The 15,733-nt window shown below is 42.1% G+C and overlaps 1 protein-coding gene across 1 annotated transcript in view; it reads right to left on the reverse strand.

The window, feature by feature from the left end:
* Positions 1–1,897: 1,897 nt before the first annotated feature.
* Positions 1,898–15,733, reverse strand: part of baiap2l2a (BAR/IMD domain containing adaptor protein 2 like 2a) — a 32,188-nt gene continuing 18,352 nt past the window's right edge. The window contains exons 8-14 of the mRNA XM_060902639.1: positions 7,610–7,711; positions 7,465–7,522; positions 7,114–7,321; positions 5,560–5,625; positions 5,335–5,485; positions 2,087–2,127; positions 1,898–1,973 (exon numbers count right to left, since the gene is read on the reverse strand). Of these exons, the coding sequence (XP_060758622.1) occupies positions 1,898–1,973; positions 2,087–2,127; positions 5,335–5,485; positions 5,560–5,625; positions 7,114–7,321; positions 7,465–7,522; positions 7,610–7,711 (702 nt within the window). The remainder of the gene's footprint in view (positions 1,974–2,086; positions 2,128–5,334; positions 5,486–5,559; positions 5,626–7,113; positions 7,322–7,464; positions 7,523–7,609; positions 7,712–15,733) is intronic.

A 15,733-nucleotide genomic window follows, 5' to 3' on the forward strand; every position in this document is an offset into this window, starting at 1 on the left:
CAGACCGTTTGATGCTAAAAGAAGCCTCCAAGAACCCCAAAATCTTATCACTAGATCTGCTGGAAACTCTTACAACTGTTGGTGTGAAAGTGCGTACATCTACAATCAGAAAGAGATTGGACAAATTTGGCATGCATGGGTAGTAAAAAAGCCTTTGCTGTCCAAAAGGAATGTTAAAGAAAGACTACAGTTTGCCAGTGAACATATAGGTAAAGACCAGGCCTTTTGGAATAGCATGCTCTGGACAGATGAATCAAAGGTAGAGTCATTTGGCCACAGTAAGAGTGCATGTGTGGCACAGACCAAAGACAGCTTTTCATGAGAACAACCTCATATCCACTGTGAAGCATGGTCATGGAAATGTCATGGTTTGGGGTTCCTTCAATGCCTCAGGGACAGGGACGCTTGTATTCATTGATTCAATTATGAATTCTGGATTATATCAAAGAGTGCTTGAAGATAATGTAAGGCCATCTGTTCAAACGTTGAAGTTGAACCAGACGTGTACCTTTCAACAAGACAATGATCCTAAACACATGAGCAAATCCACCAAGGACTGGCTCAAAAAGAAGAAATAGAGGGTTATGGAGTGGCCTAGTCAAAACCCAGATTTGAACCCCATTGAAAGGTTGTGAGGAGATTTGAAAAGGGCAGTACATGCAAGAAAACCCTCAAACATCTTGTGGCTGATGGAATTTTGCATGGAAAAGTGATCAAAAATTTCAGCAAACCAATGTCAGAGACTGGTGGACGATTATGCAAAATGCCTACAAGAAGTTATTTCTGTTAAAGGGGGCAATAGTAGCTTCTGAACCAAGTGTGTATTTACTTTCTCCACAGAAGAATATTACATCTATTGATATTTTTGTTGTATAAATTATTGAAAGAGCTAATTTTCCTTGTTGGTTTGTTCAAATTTATCACCTTTATCTGTAAATACTGTGTACATGACTGTGTATGTGTCTCATATATGTAGGGTGGCACGGTGGTGTAGTGGTTAGCATTGTCACCTCACAGCAAGAAGGTTTAGATATAAAACATCTTTACCCTCAATGAACTCTCTTTTTTCTCCATCTCTTGAAGTTAGGAAGATTTAAAACAACAACAACAACAACCACAAATAAGAACCAGAAAACACAAATTCCTCCATCCTGAAGACTCTCCCATGGTGAAAAACCCTCACTGCTACTAAACACTGACACTGGAGATTCCTTCTATAAGTCTCTTTACAGAAACCTTCACCATATTGATAATTTTAGGATTTTCTTTTTTAAATAACAATGCTTTTTATCTTTCATTCATTATTAGTCTTAGATTATGTAAATCATCCAATATACAAATTCCTGTCAATGAATTGCTACCATAGAAACTACATCCCTCACTGTCACTATTAAACACAAAGTATGTACACACTGATTATTGTATATGAACCAAAAAGTTATAAAGTGACATTAAGTGAAATATCCCTTTGTTCTGCCATGGATGGATCGCTTGGAAAAGGCTCAGGCTAAAGTGTCCCTATGGAAAACCTGTGATGTTTTATGAAATTGTTTTACAGTTTATGGTTCACATTGATTCACATCAATTCAATTCATTATTTTTTTTTTACAGAAAACAAATGGATAAAAATAAAATCAGGTTACCTAATTTCTTCCAAGCCCCATCTCAGCTTTCATTCTGTCATTTACATGAGGAATTTACAGCTCATACCCTGAGCTCACAAAAGCCCTGAATGTCATTTTCCTCTCAGTAGACCACCTCCAGCTGGAATGCAAGCAAGCAACATCTGAGCAATTACAGCTCCTCAGTGTGTAGCACATGTAGCGCTGATTGACAATGTGCTAAACTCTGATGTTGCTGTGTTTAGATGTCTCTCATCTCTCACTGGTTGAATATGTTAGAATATGCGTGGAGCTGATCTGTCGCTGGTTGTGGTGGGTTTCAGCTTCACCGTCGCAAAAGGGTTTGTGCCTCTGGAAAATGCAACGCAAAGGGTTGGGGAATTAAATTAGACAGAAAAATCAACACGACTTTTTTTTTCAAATATAACTGTTGTGTTAAAAACTTGATTCGGTTTTATTTGTACCTCGGGAAAAGTTCTGGTCGAGAGCCATAGTTATCTTGTTTCTGCAGGAGAAAGAATAAAACATTAGAGGTCTAGTTAGTAAATTTTATTTCAATTTCCAGAGCCATGATTTGTAAAGTAACACGACTGATAAAGAAATGTCTCCTTGTCCTGATCGGTTTGAAGTTTGTGGGATGCCACACAGACTTTGTTTGTTGTCTTCATCTTCATCCTGCGTGTAAATTGTGCAGTTTTTACATCAGCCATCTTATACCCTGGTGTCTCAAAGATTTTCATGCAAATACAAACACACACCAAGTAGCAACAAGGAAACAGCATGACCTTGCTCTGAAATTGCAAGCCCAACATTAGAAACACATGATAAACACCCCATGCAAAGACAACAAACACACACACACACACAGACCCTCAGCAGCTGGAGCTGCCACCCTCCATCCACCAGAAGGACGGCTGAGGCGTCATGGAGAAGAGAACTTTGCCACAGTGCCTCTGCTGGCCAAAGCAGTGAACTGAGACTTAGCATTCAGCACGCAACACATCTCATAAGCAATAGTTAACACAAGGTTACAGAAACACACTAAAATTCACAACACACTGAATGTAAACATTGGGTGAAACATAAAACAATGTGGAAAGAACACTGAAATCAAACTTTGTGCTTTTTTAATTGTTAACTTTTTAACTTGTTAACTTAGTTTGTGGTGTCATTATACGTACTAGTGCATCTCAAACAATTAGAATATCATGAAAAAGTTCAATACTTTTCCATCAGTTATTTAAGAAAGTGAAAATTTAACATATTCTCGGCTTATTGCATGTAAACTAAAATGTTTCAAGCATTTTTCAATTTTGATTTTGATAATTATGTCCTACAATGCAAAAGAATCTCAAAATATGAGAATGATTCATTTCAAGTAGAAATATCGTATATCTCTCAGTCAAGTTCAGGACACACAACCACAATCATGGGGAAGACTGCTGACTTGACAGTTGTCCAGAAGACACTCAGGCCAAGTTTACATTAGACCGTATCTGTCTCGTTTTCTTCGCAGATGCACTGTCCGTTTACATTAAAACGCCTGGAAACGCCGGGAAACGGGAATCCGCCAGGGTCCACGTATTCAATCTAGATCGTGTCTGGTCCGGTGCTGTGTAAACATTGAGGATACGCGGATACGCTGTGCTGAGCTCTAGCTGGCGTCGTCATTGGACAACGTCACTGTGACATCCACCTTCCTGATTCGCTGGCGTTGGTCATGTGACGCGACTGCTGAAAAACGGCGCGGACTTCCGCCTTGTATCACCTTTCATTAAAGAGTATAAAAGTATGAAAATACTGCAAATACTGATGCAAATACTGTCCATTGTGTAGTTATGATTGTCTTTAGGCTTGCCATCCTTCCACTTGCAAGTGGTAAGTGATATGCGCTGGGATCACACACACAGCGGCTCAGTCCCGAATCACTGCTTGTGCACTTCACTCGCGCGCTCTGTGAGCTGCGCAGGGCCGGAGTGTGCACCCTCCAGAGGGCACTCGCTGTTCAGGGCGGAGTGATTTGGAGCGCAGGATGCCTGCGGAGCCGAGCGTATCCGTGTATTGGTGTTGCTGTGTGCACGCGAATCGTGTATTGGTGTTGCTGTGTGCACACTAATCGTTTTAAAAACGTTAATCTGATGATCCGCTGATACGGTCTAATGTAAACCCCACCTCATTGACACCCCCCACAAGGAGGGTAAGCCACAGAAGGTCATTGCTGAAAAGGCTGGCTGGAAAAGGTGCCCAAGCAACAAGGATGGCCACAGCCTTGAGAGGATTGTTAAGAAAAGTTCATTCAAGAACTTGGGAGAGCTTCACAAGGAGTGGACTGAGGCTGGTGTCAGTGCATCAAGAGCCATCATGCACAGACGTCTTCAGAAAAGGGGCTACAACTGTCACATTCCTAATATCAAGCCACTCCTGAAACAGAGACGATGTCAGAAGCGTTTTACCTGGGCTAAGGAAAGAACTGGACTGTTGCTCAGTGGGCCAAAGTCCTCTTTTCAGATGAAAGTAAATTTTGCATTTCATTTGGAAATCAAGGTCTTAGAGCCTGGAGGAAAAGTGGAGAGGGACAGAATCCAAGGTGTTTGAAGTCCAGTGTGAAATTTTCGCAGTCTGTGATGATTTGGGGTGCCATGTCATCTGCTGGTGTTGGCCCACTGTGTTTTATCAAGTCTAAAGTCAATGCAGTTGTCTACCAGGAGATTTTAGAGCACTTCATGCTTCCATCAGCTGATAAGCTTTATGGAGATACCAATTTCCTTTTCCAGCAAGACTTAGCACCTGCCCACAGTGCCAAAACTACAACCAAATGGGTGCTGACCATGATATTATTGTGCTTGATTGGCCAGCCAACTCATCTGACCTGAACCTTATAGAGAATCTTTGGAGTATTGTCAAGAGGAAAATGAGAAACACCTGACCCAAAAATACAGACGAGCTGAAGGCTGCTATCAAAGCAACCTGGACTTCAATAACGCCTCAGCATTGCCACAGGCTGATCGCCTCCATGCCATGCCACACTGATGCAGTAATTTGTGGTAAAGGAGCCCCAACCAAGTACTGAGTCTATAAATTAACATACTTTACAGAAGTTGCACATTTCTGTATTGTAAATCCTTTTCTGGTTGATCTTAGGAAATATTCTAATCATTTGAGATACTGGATTTCTGATTTCCATCAGCTGTAAACAAAAAAGGCTTGAAATGTTTCACTTTACATGCAATGAATGTAGAATATATGAAAGTTTACCTTTTCTAATTAAACTACAAAAGAAAGAAAAACTTTTTCATGATATTCTAATTGTTTGAGATGCACTAGTATTGGCTCAAAAGTTTGAACCCTTGATGTCAATTACATAAATTATTACACTACAACATGCTACCTAGCTAATTGGTTGATTGTCAATGACAAATTGACAAAAAATGATGTTATGGTATATTTGGCTAAATACATATTCTTGAAAATACGCAATAGCAATGCAGATGGAAACTTAGATACTGGAATTTTCGTTGACTCTACTTGTTACATTTGCACTTGGTATATTCCTGACATTTCTTTTCATCATGGGAAAGATTCCCACTGCATTTTAGTAGCTTCTCTGGCATTGACTTGCTTACATTACATTGACTTAAAAATCATTCATTTAAAATCATTAGTTTTTTAACTTCCACTTGATCATGACTTTGCTCACTTCTTTTACACCTACTTTATTTTCAAAAGAAGTGGGTGTGACTGGGCACGAGCTGCTCGATTTGCTTGGAGGTGGTGGTGGAGGAGGCGGAGGTGCACTTGTTTTATTGCTCCATGATTGGTCAAGAAGGTTGCTCATGCTGCTACTGCTTCTAAGTTTTCCACTGCTAAAAGGGAAGTCAAAGGTTAGAGGGGGGGAATGACATCATCTGTGCTGTTTGAGTTTGAGATCTTGGCTCACCTGAGGTCAGGCAGTCGAGATGTATCTTCCATTGGACCAACATATGCAGCTGGAAACCAGCCTTGTCTAAAAAGGATAATTACATCACATAAGCAGAAACTTACTGTTATATTTTTAAGGTAACCACATTAAAAGAGTAAATGGCACATTGTTAATTGTTATAATTATTAACAGTGATTTTTTTTTATTCAGATTAGTCAGATGTTGATAAATTTTCTATACAGAAAATCTAGCTGTCATTTCAACTAACAGGTTTACATTAATGCCCTTGTTCAAATATGTTATTATTTCTAATGTAACACTTAATTCAAACTCACTTGTATTATTATCCACGACTAATAATAAACAGATTCAATATTATATTGTTAACAAAGAAATAAGCTGTAAATTTACAATTTCTGCCATGATAATTTGGGTTTTATGGGGTTTTGATAACACTGACAACTTTTTTTTCTTATTAACGTCTCGAGAGAGAAATAATTGAGGCTGGTGAAAGAATGATTGTTTATAGCTGCTATAACATAAGTGATTACAGGAAGTAAATAACTTTTTTTACAGACATTCCAAAACATTAAATATAACTATAGACTGATTTAAAGAAAAATACATGGTGTTATTTAATTAAGAAAAATGTAATGAATGGCCAAATTGCTGCATGGTGGTGTAGTGGTTAGCACTGTCACCTCACAGCGAGAAGGTCCGGGATTCGAGCCCAGCAGCCAATGAGAGCCTTTCTGTGTGGAGTTTGCATGTTCTCCCTGGGTTTCCTCCAGGTGCTCCGGTTTCCCCCACAGTCCAAAGACATGCAGGTTAGGCTAATTGGTGGCTCTAAATTGACTGTAGGTGTGAATGTGAGTGTGAATGGTTGTTTGTCTCTACAGTATGTGTCAGTTTGTGATTACCTGGTGACTTGTCCAGGGTGTACCCCGCCTCTCGCCCATAGTCAGTTGGGATAGGGTCAAGCTTGCTTGTGACCCTGTACAGGATAAGCAGCTACAGGATAAGCAGAGATAATAATGGATGGATGGATGGATGGATGGATGGCCAAGTTGCTGTGGTATAAGAGGAATGAATAAACTTTGTGACATGCTGTTGTAGGTCCATCCATCCATTATCCATAACTGCTCATCCTGTACAGGGTCGGGGGCAAGCTGGAGCCTATCCCAACTGACTATGGGCGAGAGGTGGGGTACACCTTGCACAAGTTGCCAGATCATCACAGGGCTGACACATAGAGAGGAACAACCATTCTCACTCACATTCACACCTACAGTCAATTTAGAGTCACCGATTAGCCTAACCTGCATGTCTTTGGACTGTGGGGGAAACCGGAGCACCCGGAGGAAACCCATGCAGACACGGGGAGAACATGCAAACTCCTCACAGAAAGGCCCTCGTCGGCTGCTGGGCTCAAACTCAGAACCCTCTTGTTGTGAGGCGACAGTGCTAACCACTATACCACCATGCCGCCCACTGTTGTAGGCCAATAATCAATATTATTCCTTGCATATGTATGCTTTTTTTCTTCAGTTACAGTAAATTAGCTTTCCTCACCGTGCTGAACCCTCTGAACAACCATATAGCCAGCCATTTCGTGGCTCTGGCACAAGTATTGTAATGGTTTCTCCTTTGGAGAATGGCAAGAGGGTGGGATTAGAAGAGGGGGGGTGTGGCACCAATGCTCTCATCATCCTACTGCCACCTGATCCACGAGTTTCTCCAACCGAGTTGGAGCGGGATCGAATTGGTTGGGGGGATGGCCCTAGAAGGAAAGGAACAGAGACAGGAATCAAGGCATAAGATATAGCATATGTTACAGACAGAGGATTTAGGTCTTTTGTTTGTTTGTTTGTTTGTTTGCTTGTTTTTTGTTTATTTGTTTTTGCTTGTGCTCTGTAGCCTCACCTCTAGAGGGCACTCTGCCAAGAGGCTGTTCTGCCCAAGCTCGACCTTGATCATGAGCCTGACCAAAAATAGGAAACGCAACATCACTGTTTGTTTATTCAGATATATGTAATTTAAACTGTTTTATTGTTCTGAAGCTTCTCACCACCGTGTCTTCTATTCTGGATGCAGTTATTGGATGGGACCCCTTTGTCTGATTCACCTGCTCTCTCCAACCTTCTGCTCTCTGCTGCAGGGTGTTTCCTGTCTTTAGTGGCAAAATGAGAATGAAAAACACAGTTAAATCACTGAATGATTAAAAAGTAGGGGTGGCAGGGATTCTTCATGACTATATTTAAGTATATACTTAAGTATATGCTGGTCAGGTCAGGCTCTAAGCTTGCTCCAGGTACCACATAACCCTGTACCACCTGTCTCACGGTTGGACTGTTGGTGACTAAACCGACTCCCTACCTGATAACTCTTCGGTGGGTCAGAGTGGAGGTTGAGAGGACACCCAGCAGGACGAAGAACAATACCTGCTAAAGGGTGAGGAACTCTGTATAAGAGTTCTGTCAATGGCTATCCTCAACTCACCAGCCCACTCTGAATCAGTGTGGTGAGTTATGGTTCAACCCCACAAACTCAACTGAATAATGTCACAAGAGGAAAGAAGGGTGAAAGGAAGACTGAGAAGGAGCTGGAGAGATGACATTGAAGAAAAGTATGGCACCTCCTACATGAGAACTGCAGTGTTGTAGACAAGTCACTAAACCTCAAGTCTGAGTCCAGTCTCGAGTCCCCAGTGTTCAAGTCCGAGTCAAGTCCAAGTCATAAAAAAAATCGAGTCAAGTCAGAGTCGAGTCCACTATTGATCTGAGTCGAGTACGAGAACAAGACTCCAGCTGCACCATTTGATGGTGGCTGTTTTATCGCCATTAACATTAGTTTGTTCCTGAACATGACGTATGAACAGGTGAATGTGTGTTCTCCTTGTCAGGGAGTGTGAAGTATTCTGTCAGAGATGGTTGAGAGATGGATATAAGTGCAGAAGGTGTGTTTACTAAGACAAGTGAAGACAGATAAACAATCCAGAATGGCAGGCAAAATTGTAAAACAGTGAAACAGGCAAGAGGTAGAGCGAGGCACAAACAGGCTATCATAGACTAGGCAGAATCAAAGACTAGAAAAAGGAAATCAGGGATCAAGAAACCAAAAAAGGAAATAAGGCTCAGTAACATGTCAGCAATGCAACTCAATACTTGGCAAAGTAAGTGCGTTTTCACAGTTTTTATATACAGTAGGCGTGCTGATTGCGCCTTAATTCTGTGCAGGTGCGAGTAGCTTACAGCACACATGAGAGTCCGCTTTGCGCATGCGCTGTCTGGAGCGCACCTGAGAGTCTATCTGATGCATGTGCCAAGGCGCGCAGGTGTGACACTCTTGCACGAAATTAGTACAAAAATTAATGTAGCTATAAATATCTTATGCCAAATTTTCTGGCATGTTACAAAAAATAAAGAAAAAATCCACGTCCTCGTCTCCAATTTATAAGTTTGAATGCAGTTAATGCACAAGTCCAAGTCTGAGTCATCAGTGCTCAAGTCCAAGTCAAGTTACAAGTCCTTAAAATTAGGGCACGAGTCAGACTCGAGTCCGAGTCCTGGACTCGAGTACTACAACCCTGGAACTGCACAAGACAGGAGGGAATGGAAGAGTCTTTGGAGGCTACCTGCCTGCATGGCATGAACAGCTGATGATGACGATGATGATGATATTTAAGTAGACCTTCACAGTACTCATTAAAGTCACAAAGTGCTCTTCTCCTCTCATCCAGCCAATGGCTGAATGCTACACATTAATCAAATGGGCTTAGTTTACCATCCAGTCATTTCAGTTTGGTGTCCAATCAATGTGTAAAAAAATCTATCAAGAATCGTTACAATTTGTCACCTGCAGTGACCTTCTCATGTAGATAGATGTTTTGCTATCCATGGCCTTCTGAATAAGGATAAGTCACCAGAATGCAATGTGAAAATTGAGGATGAGCACCCCTGTCCCTACCTCAGGAAAATATTTCAGTATTCTGGTGCAAGCAAAGACTTGTGTCCGTCTAATTCTGAAACAGCATTGTGAGGTAGATTTTGCTAATTTGCTCATATAACCTGGCTATGTTTAAGTAAGGTGGCTTTTTTTGGTCTACCAATAGCAGGTTAGAATAACATCAATTCCAGTAGCGAACATAATTGACTAGGCAGGAAGTTAAATACTAGCTATTGGCAAATATTTGTTATTTACATGATATTTTTGATTAATTCATAAACAAACTATGCAGAGTTAGCCATGCATATGATCAGCAAATTTACAGAGACTTACTGATTTATTTTCATCATGCAAAATTGCATAAATAATAGATAAATGAAATCCAGCTAATGTTAGCTTGTTTCCGATGCTAAGGCTAGGTTTATTTAAAAGTTGCTGTAAATATCTTTGTGAAGTATCCAGGCACTCATACTAGATTGGTGTTTGTCCTGATATTTGTGTGTGCCTGTGGTCTCACAGCTAAATATTCTCATAAGTGGTTTACTGCTTATTTAGCACTATTCATTTAAAATGAAAACCTTCTTTAATAGTTTTAGATCAGTAATAAACGTTACACTTCACATAAAAATGTGACATTGCACTAACTGCAGCAGATTAAAACATTTACTTTTAATTCTTTAGTACATTTCCATCCATCCATCATCTGTAGCCGCTTATCCTGTCCTACAGGGTCGCAGGCAAGCTGGAGCCTATCCCAGCTGACTATGGGCGAGAGGAGGATTATATCCTGGACAAGTCGCCATTTTATCGCAGGTCTGACACAGACAACCATTCACACCCACGGTCAATTTAGAGCCACCAATTAGCCTAACCTGCATGTCTTTGGACTGTGGGGGAAACCGGAGCACCCGGAGGAAACCCACGCAGACATGGGGAGAACATGCAAACTCCACACAGAAAGGCCCTCGTCAGCCGCTGGGCTCAAACTCAGAACCTTCTTGCTGTGAGGCGACAGTGCTAACCACTACACTACCGTGCCGCCCTTGAGTACATTTAAAAGTAGCAATTTTTTACTTTTAGTTGGATGGATATCATGTGGATTTCACTTAAAGCCGCAGTAGGTAACTCGTATAAAAATAACTTGTCATATTTGCTAAAACTGTCACTATGTCCTGACAGTAGTGCATGAGAGAGATAATCTGTGAAAAAAATCAGGCTCCTCTGGTTCTACCTAGTTATCCCACTGCCATTTGCAAGAATCCACTGTGCCTGAATCAAAACAACCAGAGTCAGGAAGAGTGTCTGATGGAGTGTCAATCACTGCTCATGTACATGCTGTGGGCAGTAGAGCCCTGCACTCTTGCGGGAGTCCCGCGGGACCCGCCGCAAAGCAGTGCGGCGCGGGACAAATTTTGAAAGCTCATTGCGGGCGCGGGCGGGAGGGGGAGTGCACAATGCGGGCGCGGGCGGGAGAGGAGATAAGCTGCAGTCCCGCTAACTAAAAACGTGTTTAAAATAAAATTTATAAATTATTAATTTATGTCTATCATATATAATTTTTGCTGGATATTTTATTTGGCATTAATAAAAACATTTTAAGATGCCTAAATTTGCGGATGTGGTTGTGGCAGCGGGGGCGTGGCCAAGCAGCAGTCTGTGAATGGAGGGCGGGGTCGGGGAAGGTAAGTGGCTAGGTCATTACACCTGATGTCAATTTGTGTGTGTGTGTGTTTGTTTGTTGCAGGGATGGAGTATAAAGGGAGGGGGAGAGGAGAGAAGAGGGATTCGCTCCCCGACCACAACGTATGTGTGTGTGAGAGTGAGTGAGTGAGTGAGTGAGTGGACGAAAGAAAGCTGAAAAGCTCAATAAAGTGAGTGGTGTGTGTCCCGAGTTTCAGCACCACTGTAGTAATCCCCGATGTGGGTGGAGCACAGAAGCACGGCAGGCGAGAGTTCGTGTTCACACCCACTCACTTTATTGAGCTTTCTTTCTTTCTTTCTTTCTTTCTTTCTTTCTTTCACTCACTCACTCACTCACTCACTCACTCACTCACACACACACACACACACACACATGTTGTGGTCGGGGAGCGAATCCCTCTTCGCTCCTCTCCCCCTCCTTTTATACTCCTTCCCTGCAACAAACAAACACACACACACAAATTGACATCAGGTGTAATGACCTAGCCACTTACAGTGGTGCTTGAAAGTTTGTGAACCCTTTAGAATGTTCTATATTTCTGCACAAATATGACCTAAAACATCATCAGATTTTCACACAAGTCCTAAAAGTAAATAAAGAGAACCCAGTTAAACAAAGGAGACAAAAATATTATACTTGGTCGTTTATTTATTGAGGAAAATGATCCAATATTACATATCTGTGAGTGGTAAAAGTATGTGAACCTTTGCTTTCAGTATCTGGTGTGACCCCCTTGTGCAGCAATAACTGTAACTAAACGTTTCCGGTAACTGTTGATCAGTCCTGCACACCGGCTTGGAGGAATTTTAGCCCATTCCTCCATACAGAACAGCTTCAACTCTGGGATGTTGGTGGGTTTCCTCACATGAACTGCTCGCTTCAGGTCCTTCCACAACATTTCAATTGGATTAAGGTCAGGACTTTGACTTGGCCATTCCAAAACATTAACTTTATTCTTCTTCAACCATTCTTTGGTAGAACAACTTGTGTGCTTAGGGTCGTTGTCTTGCTGCATGACCCACCTTCTCTTGAGATTCAGTTCATGGACAGATGTCCTGACATTTTCCTTTAGAATTCGCTGGTATAATTCAGAATTTATTGTTCCATCAATGATGGCAAGCCGTCCTGGCCCAGATGCAGCAAAACAGGCCCAAACCATGATACTACCACCACCATGTTTCACAGATGGGATAAGGTTCTTATGCTGGAATGCAATGTTTTCCTTTCTTCAAACATAACGCTTCTCATTTAAACCAAAAAGTTCTATTTTGGTCTCATCTGTCCACAAAACATTTTTCCAATAGCCTTCTGGCTTGTGCACGTGATCTTCAGCAAACTGTAGATGAGCAGCAATGTTCTTTTTGGAGAGCAGTGGCTTTCTCCTTGCAACCCTGCCATGCACACCATTGTTGTTCAGTGTTCTCCTGATGGTGGACTCATGAACATAAACATTAGCCAATGTGAGAGAGGCCTTCAGTTGCTTAGAAGTTACCCTGGGGTCCTTTGTGACCTCGCTGACTATTACACGCCTTGCTCTTGGAGTGATCTTTGTTGGTCGACCACTCCTGGGGAGGCTAACAATGGTTTTGAATTTCCTCCATTTGTACACAATCTGTCTGACTGTGGATTGGTGGAGTACAAACTCTTTAGAGAGGGTTTTGTAACCTTTTCCTGCCTGATGAGCATCAACAACACTTTTTCTGAGGTCCTCAGAAATCTCCTTTGTTCATGCCATGATACACTTCCACAAACATGTGTTGTGAAGATCAGACTTTGATAGATCCATGTTCTTTAAATAAAACAGGGTGCCCACTCACACCTGATTGTCATCCCATTGATTGAAAACACCTGACTCTAATTTCACCTTCAAATTAACTGCTAATCCTAGAGGTTCACATACTTTTGCCACTCACGGATATGTAATATTGGATCATTTTCCTCAATAAATAAATGACCAAGTATAATATTTTTGTCTCATTTGTTTAACTGGGTTTTCTTTATCTCCTTTTAGGACTTGTGTGAAAATCTGATGATGTTTTAGGTCATATTTATGCAGAAATCTAGAAAATTCTAAAGGGTTCACAAACTTTCAAGCACCACTGTATCTTCCCCGACCCCGCCCTCCATTCACAGACTGCTGCTTGGCCACACCCCCATTGCCACAGTGGTCTAATCTCGCGTACGTTTCCGATTCCTTTCCGCTCTTCCGTGTTTGAGATCTCCGATCATGGCAGAAGAGCAGAGCTCCTCTAGTGAAGCTCACAATGGGTATCTCTGTAAAGCCTCAGCTGCGCATGCCGCCTGACATCGCGCACCCTCGCTACGTGTGCTAGGTGAAGGATCGGTCAGTGGAGAGCTCAGCTAAGCTCAGCATGTTTAATTCCCCAAGCCAATGACAAGAACTTTCGTGAGAAATAATGCGAACATCTGCATCATGCGGGATTTGCGGGCGGGAGCGGGACAAAATATGGCAGGCAGGAGCGGGACTGAAAATCATAATTCTTTGCGGGAGCGGGCGGGAGCAGGACTACACAATGCGGGCGCAGGCGGGAGCGGGACTGAAAATTCTGTCCCGCGCAAACCTCTAGTGGGCAGCCCCCTGCCCTGCGTACATTTTTACTTGTGAACACCTGAAAGGATTCAAAATCTATGCTGAGTTAGCTACATTTATGCTTGACCCCTGCTTTATTTACAGTGCCTTGAAAAAGTATTCATACCCCTTGAACTTTTTCACATTTTTCCACCTTAAAACCACAAACTTAAAAGTTTTTTATTGAGATTTTATGTGATAGACCAACACAGAGTAGCACATAATTGTGAAGTAAAACGAAAATGATAAATGGTCTTCAAAATTTTAAACAAATAAAAATCTGAAAAATGTGGTGTGCATTAGTATTCAGCCCCCTGTACTCTGATACCTCTAAATACAATCCAGTGCAATCAATTGCCTTCAGAAGTCATCTAATTAGTTAATAGAGTCCTACTGTGTGTAATTTACTCTCAGCATAAATACACTTGTTCTGTGAAGGCCTCAGTGGTTTGTTAGAGAACACTGAAGAACAAACAGCATCATGAAGACCAAAGAACTCACCAGACAGGTCAGGGATAAAGTTCTGGAGAAGTTTAAAGCAGGGTTAGGTTATTAAAAAAAATATCCCAAGCTCTGAACATCTCAAGAAGCACTGTTCAATCCATCATTCAAAAATGGAAAAAGTATGGCACAACTGCAAACCTACCAAGACATGGCCATCCACCTAAACTGACAGAGCGAGCAAGGAGAGCACTGGTCAGAGAAGCAGCCAAGAGGCCCATGATCACTCTGGAGGAGCTGCAGAAATCCACAGCTCAGGTGGGAGAATCTGTGCACAGGACAACTATAAGTCTATAAGAGTGGCAAGAAGAAAGCCATTGTTGAAAGACAGGCATAAGAAGTCCCGTTTGCAGTTTGCCAGAAGCCATGTAGGGGACACAGCAAACATGTGGAAGAAGGTGCTTTGGTCAGATGAGACCAAAGTTGAACTTTTTGGCCTAAATGCAAAGCGCTATGTGTGGCAGAAAACTAACACTCCTCATCACCCTGCACACACCATCCCTACTGTGAAACATGGTGGTGGCAGCATCATGCTATGGGGATGCTTTTCTTCAGCAGGGACAGGGAAGCTGGTCAGAGTTGATGGGAAGATGGATGGAGCTAAATACAGGGCAATCCTGGAAGAAAACCTGTTGGAGGCTGCAAAAGACTTGAGACTGGGAAGGAGATTCATCTTCCAGCAAGACAATGACCCTAAACATACAGCCAGAGCTACAATGGAATGGTTTAGATCAGTGGTCCCCAAACTACGGCCCGCGGGCCGGATACGGCCCGCCTCCACATTTTGCCCGGCCCCCTGAACAATACTAGAGATGCATTATAATTTTTTTTTTCAGTCTGGCCACGTGATCGCAACTTGTACATGCATAGAACGTATCATTCTATTCCACCCTTCTGCAGTCTGTGCCATATCTGAAACCCCTCCCTCCAAAAAAAAAAAATCCTGGACACACCACTGTCAAATAACGCAGAATAATGGCGAAAAGATTAGGTAAGAGAAAAATAGATTCAGAATGCAGGGTATTTAACCCGCAGTGGACAAACGATTATTTTTTTGTTCAATGCAAAGAAAAGGCTGTTTGTCTCATCTGTCAAGAGACAGTGGCTGTATTCAAAGAATACAATCTGCGCCGACACTATGAATCCCGTCACAAAGACAAGTATGATAGCTTGCAAGGCCAAATGCGAGCAGACAAACTCTCAAAGCTAAAAAGTATACTGTTAGCTCAGCAGAATACATTTGTACGCCAAGCTCAGCTGAACCAGTCGTCTGTTCGAGCGAGCTTTCGGGTTGCTCAGCTGATAGCTAGCAGCGGTAAACCTTTCACTGATGGAGAATTTGTCAAGAAATGTTTGAATGCTGTCGCGGAGGAGGTGTGTCCCGAGAAGAAAGATGTCTTTAATGCCGTGAGTCTGTCGGCGACTACAATCACAAGACGCATTGAAGAACTTGG

The sequence above is a fragment of the Neoarius graeffei genome, chromosome 20 (genome assembly GCF_027579695.1).
Source record: "Neoarius graeffei isolate fNeoGra1 chromosome 20, fNeoGra1.pri, whole genome shotgun sequence".
Classification (NCBI taxonomy): Eukaryota; Metazoa; Chordata; class Actinopteri; order Siluriformes; family Ariidae; genus Neoarius; species Neoarius graeffei.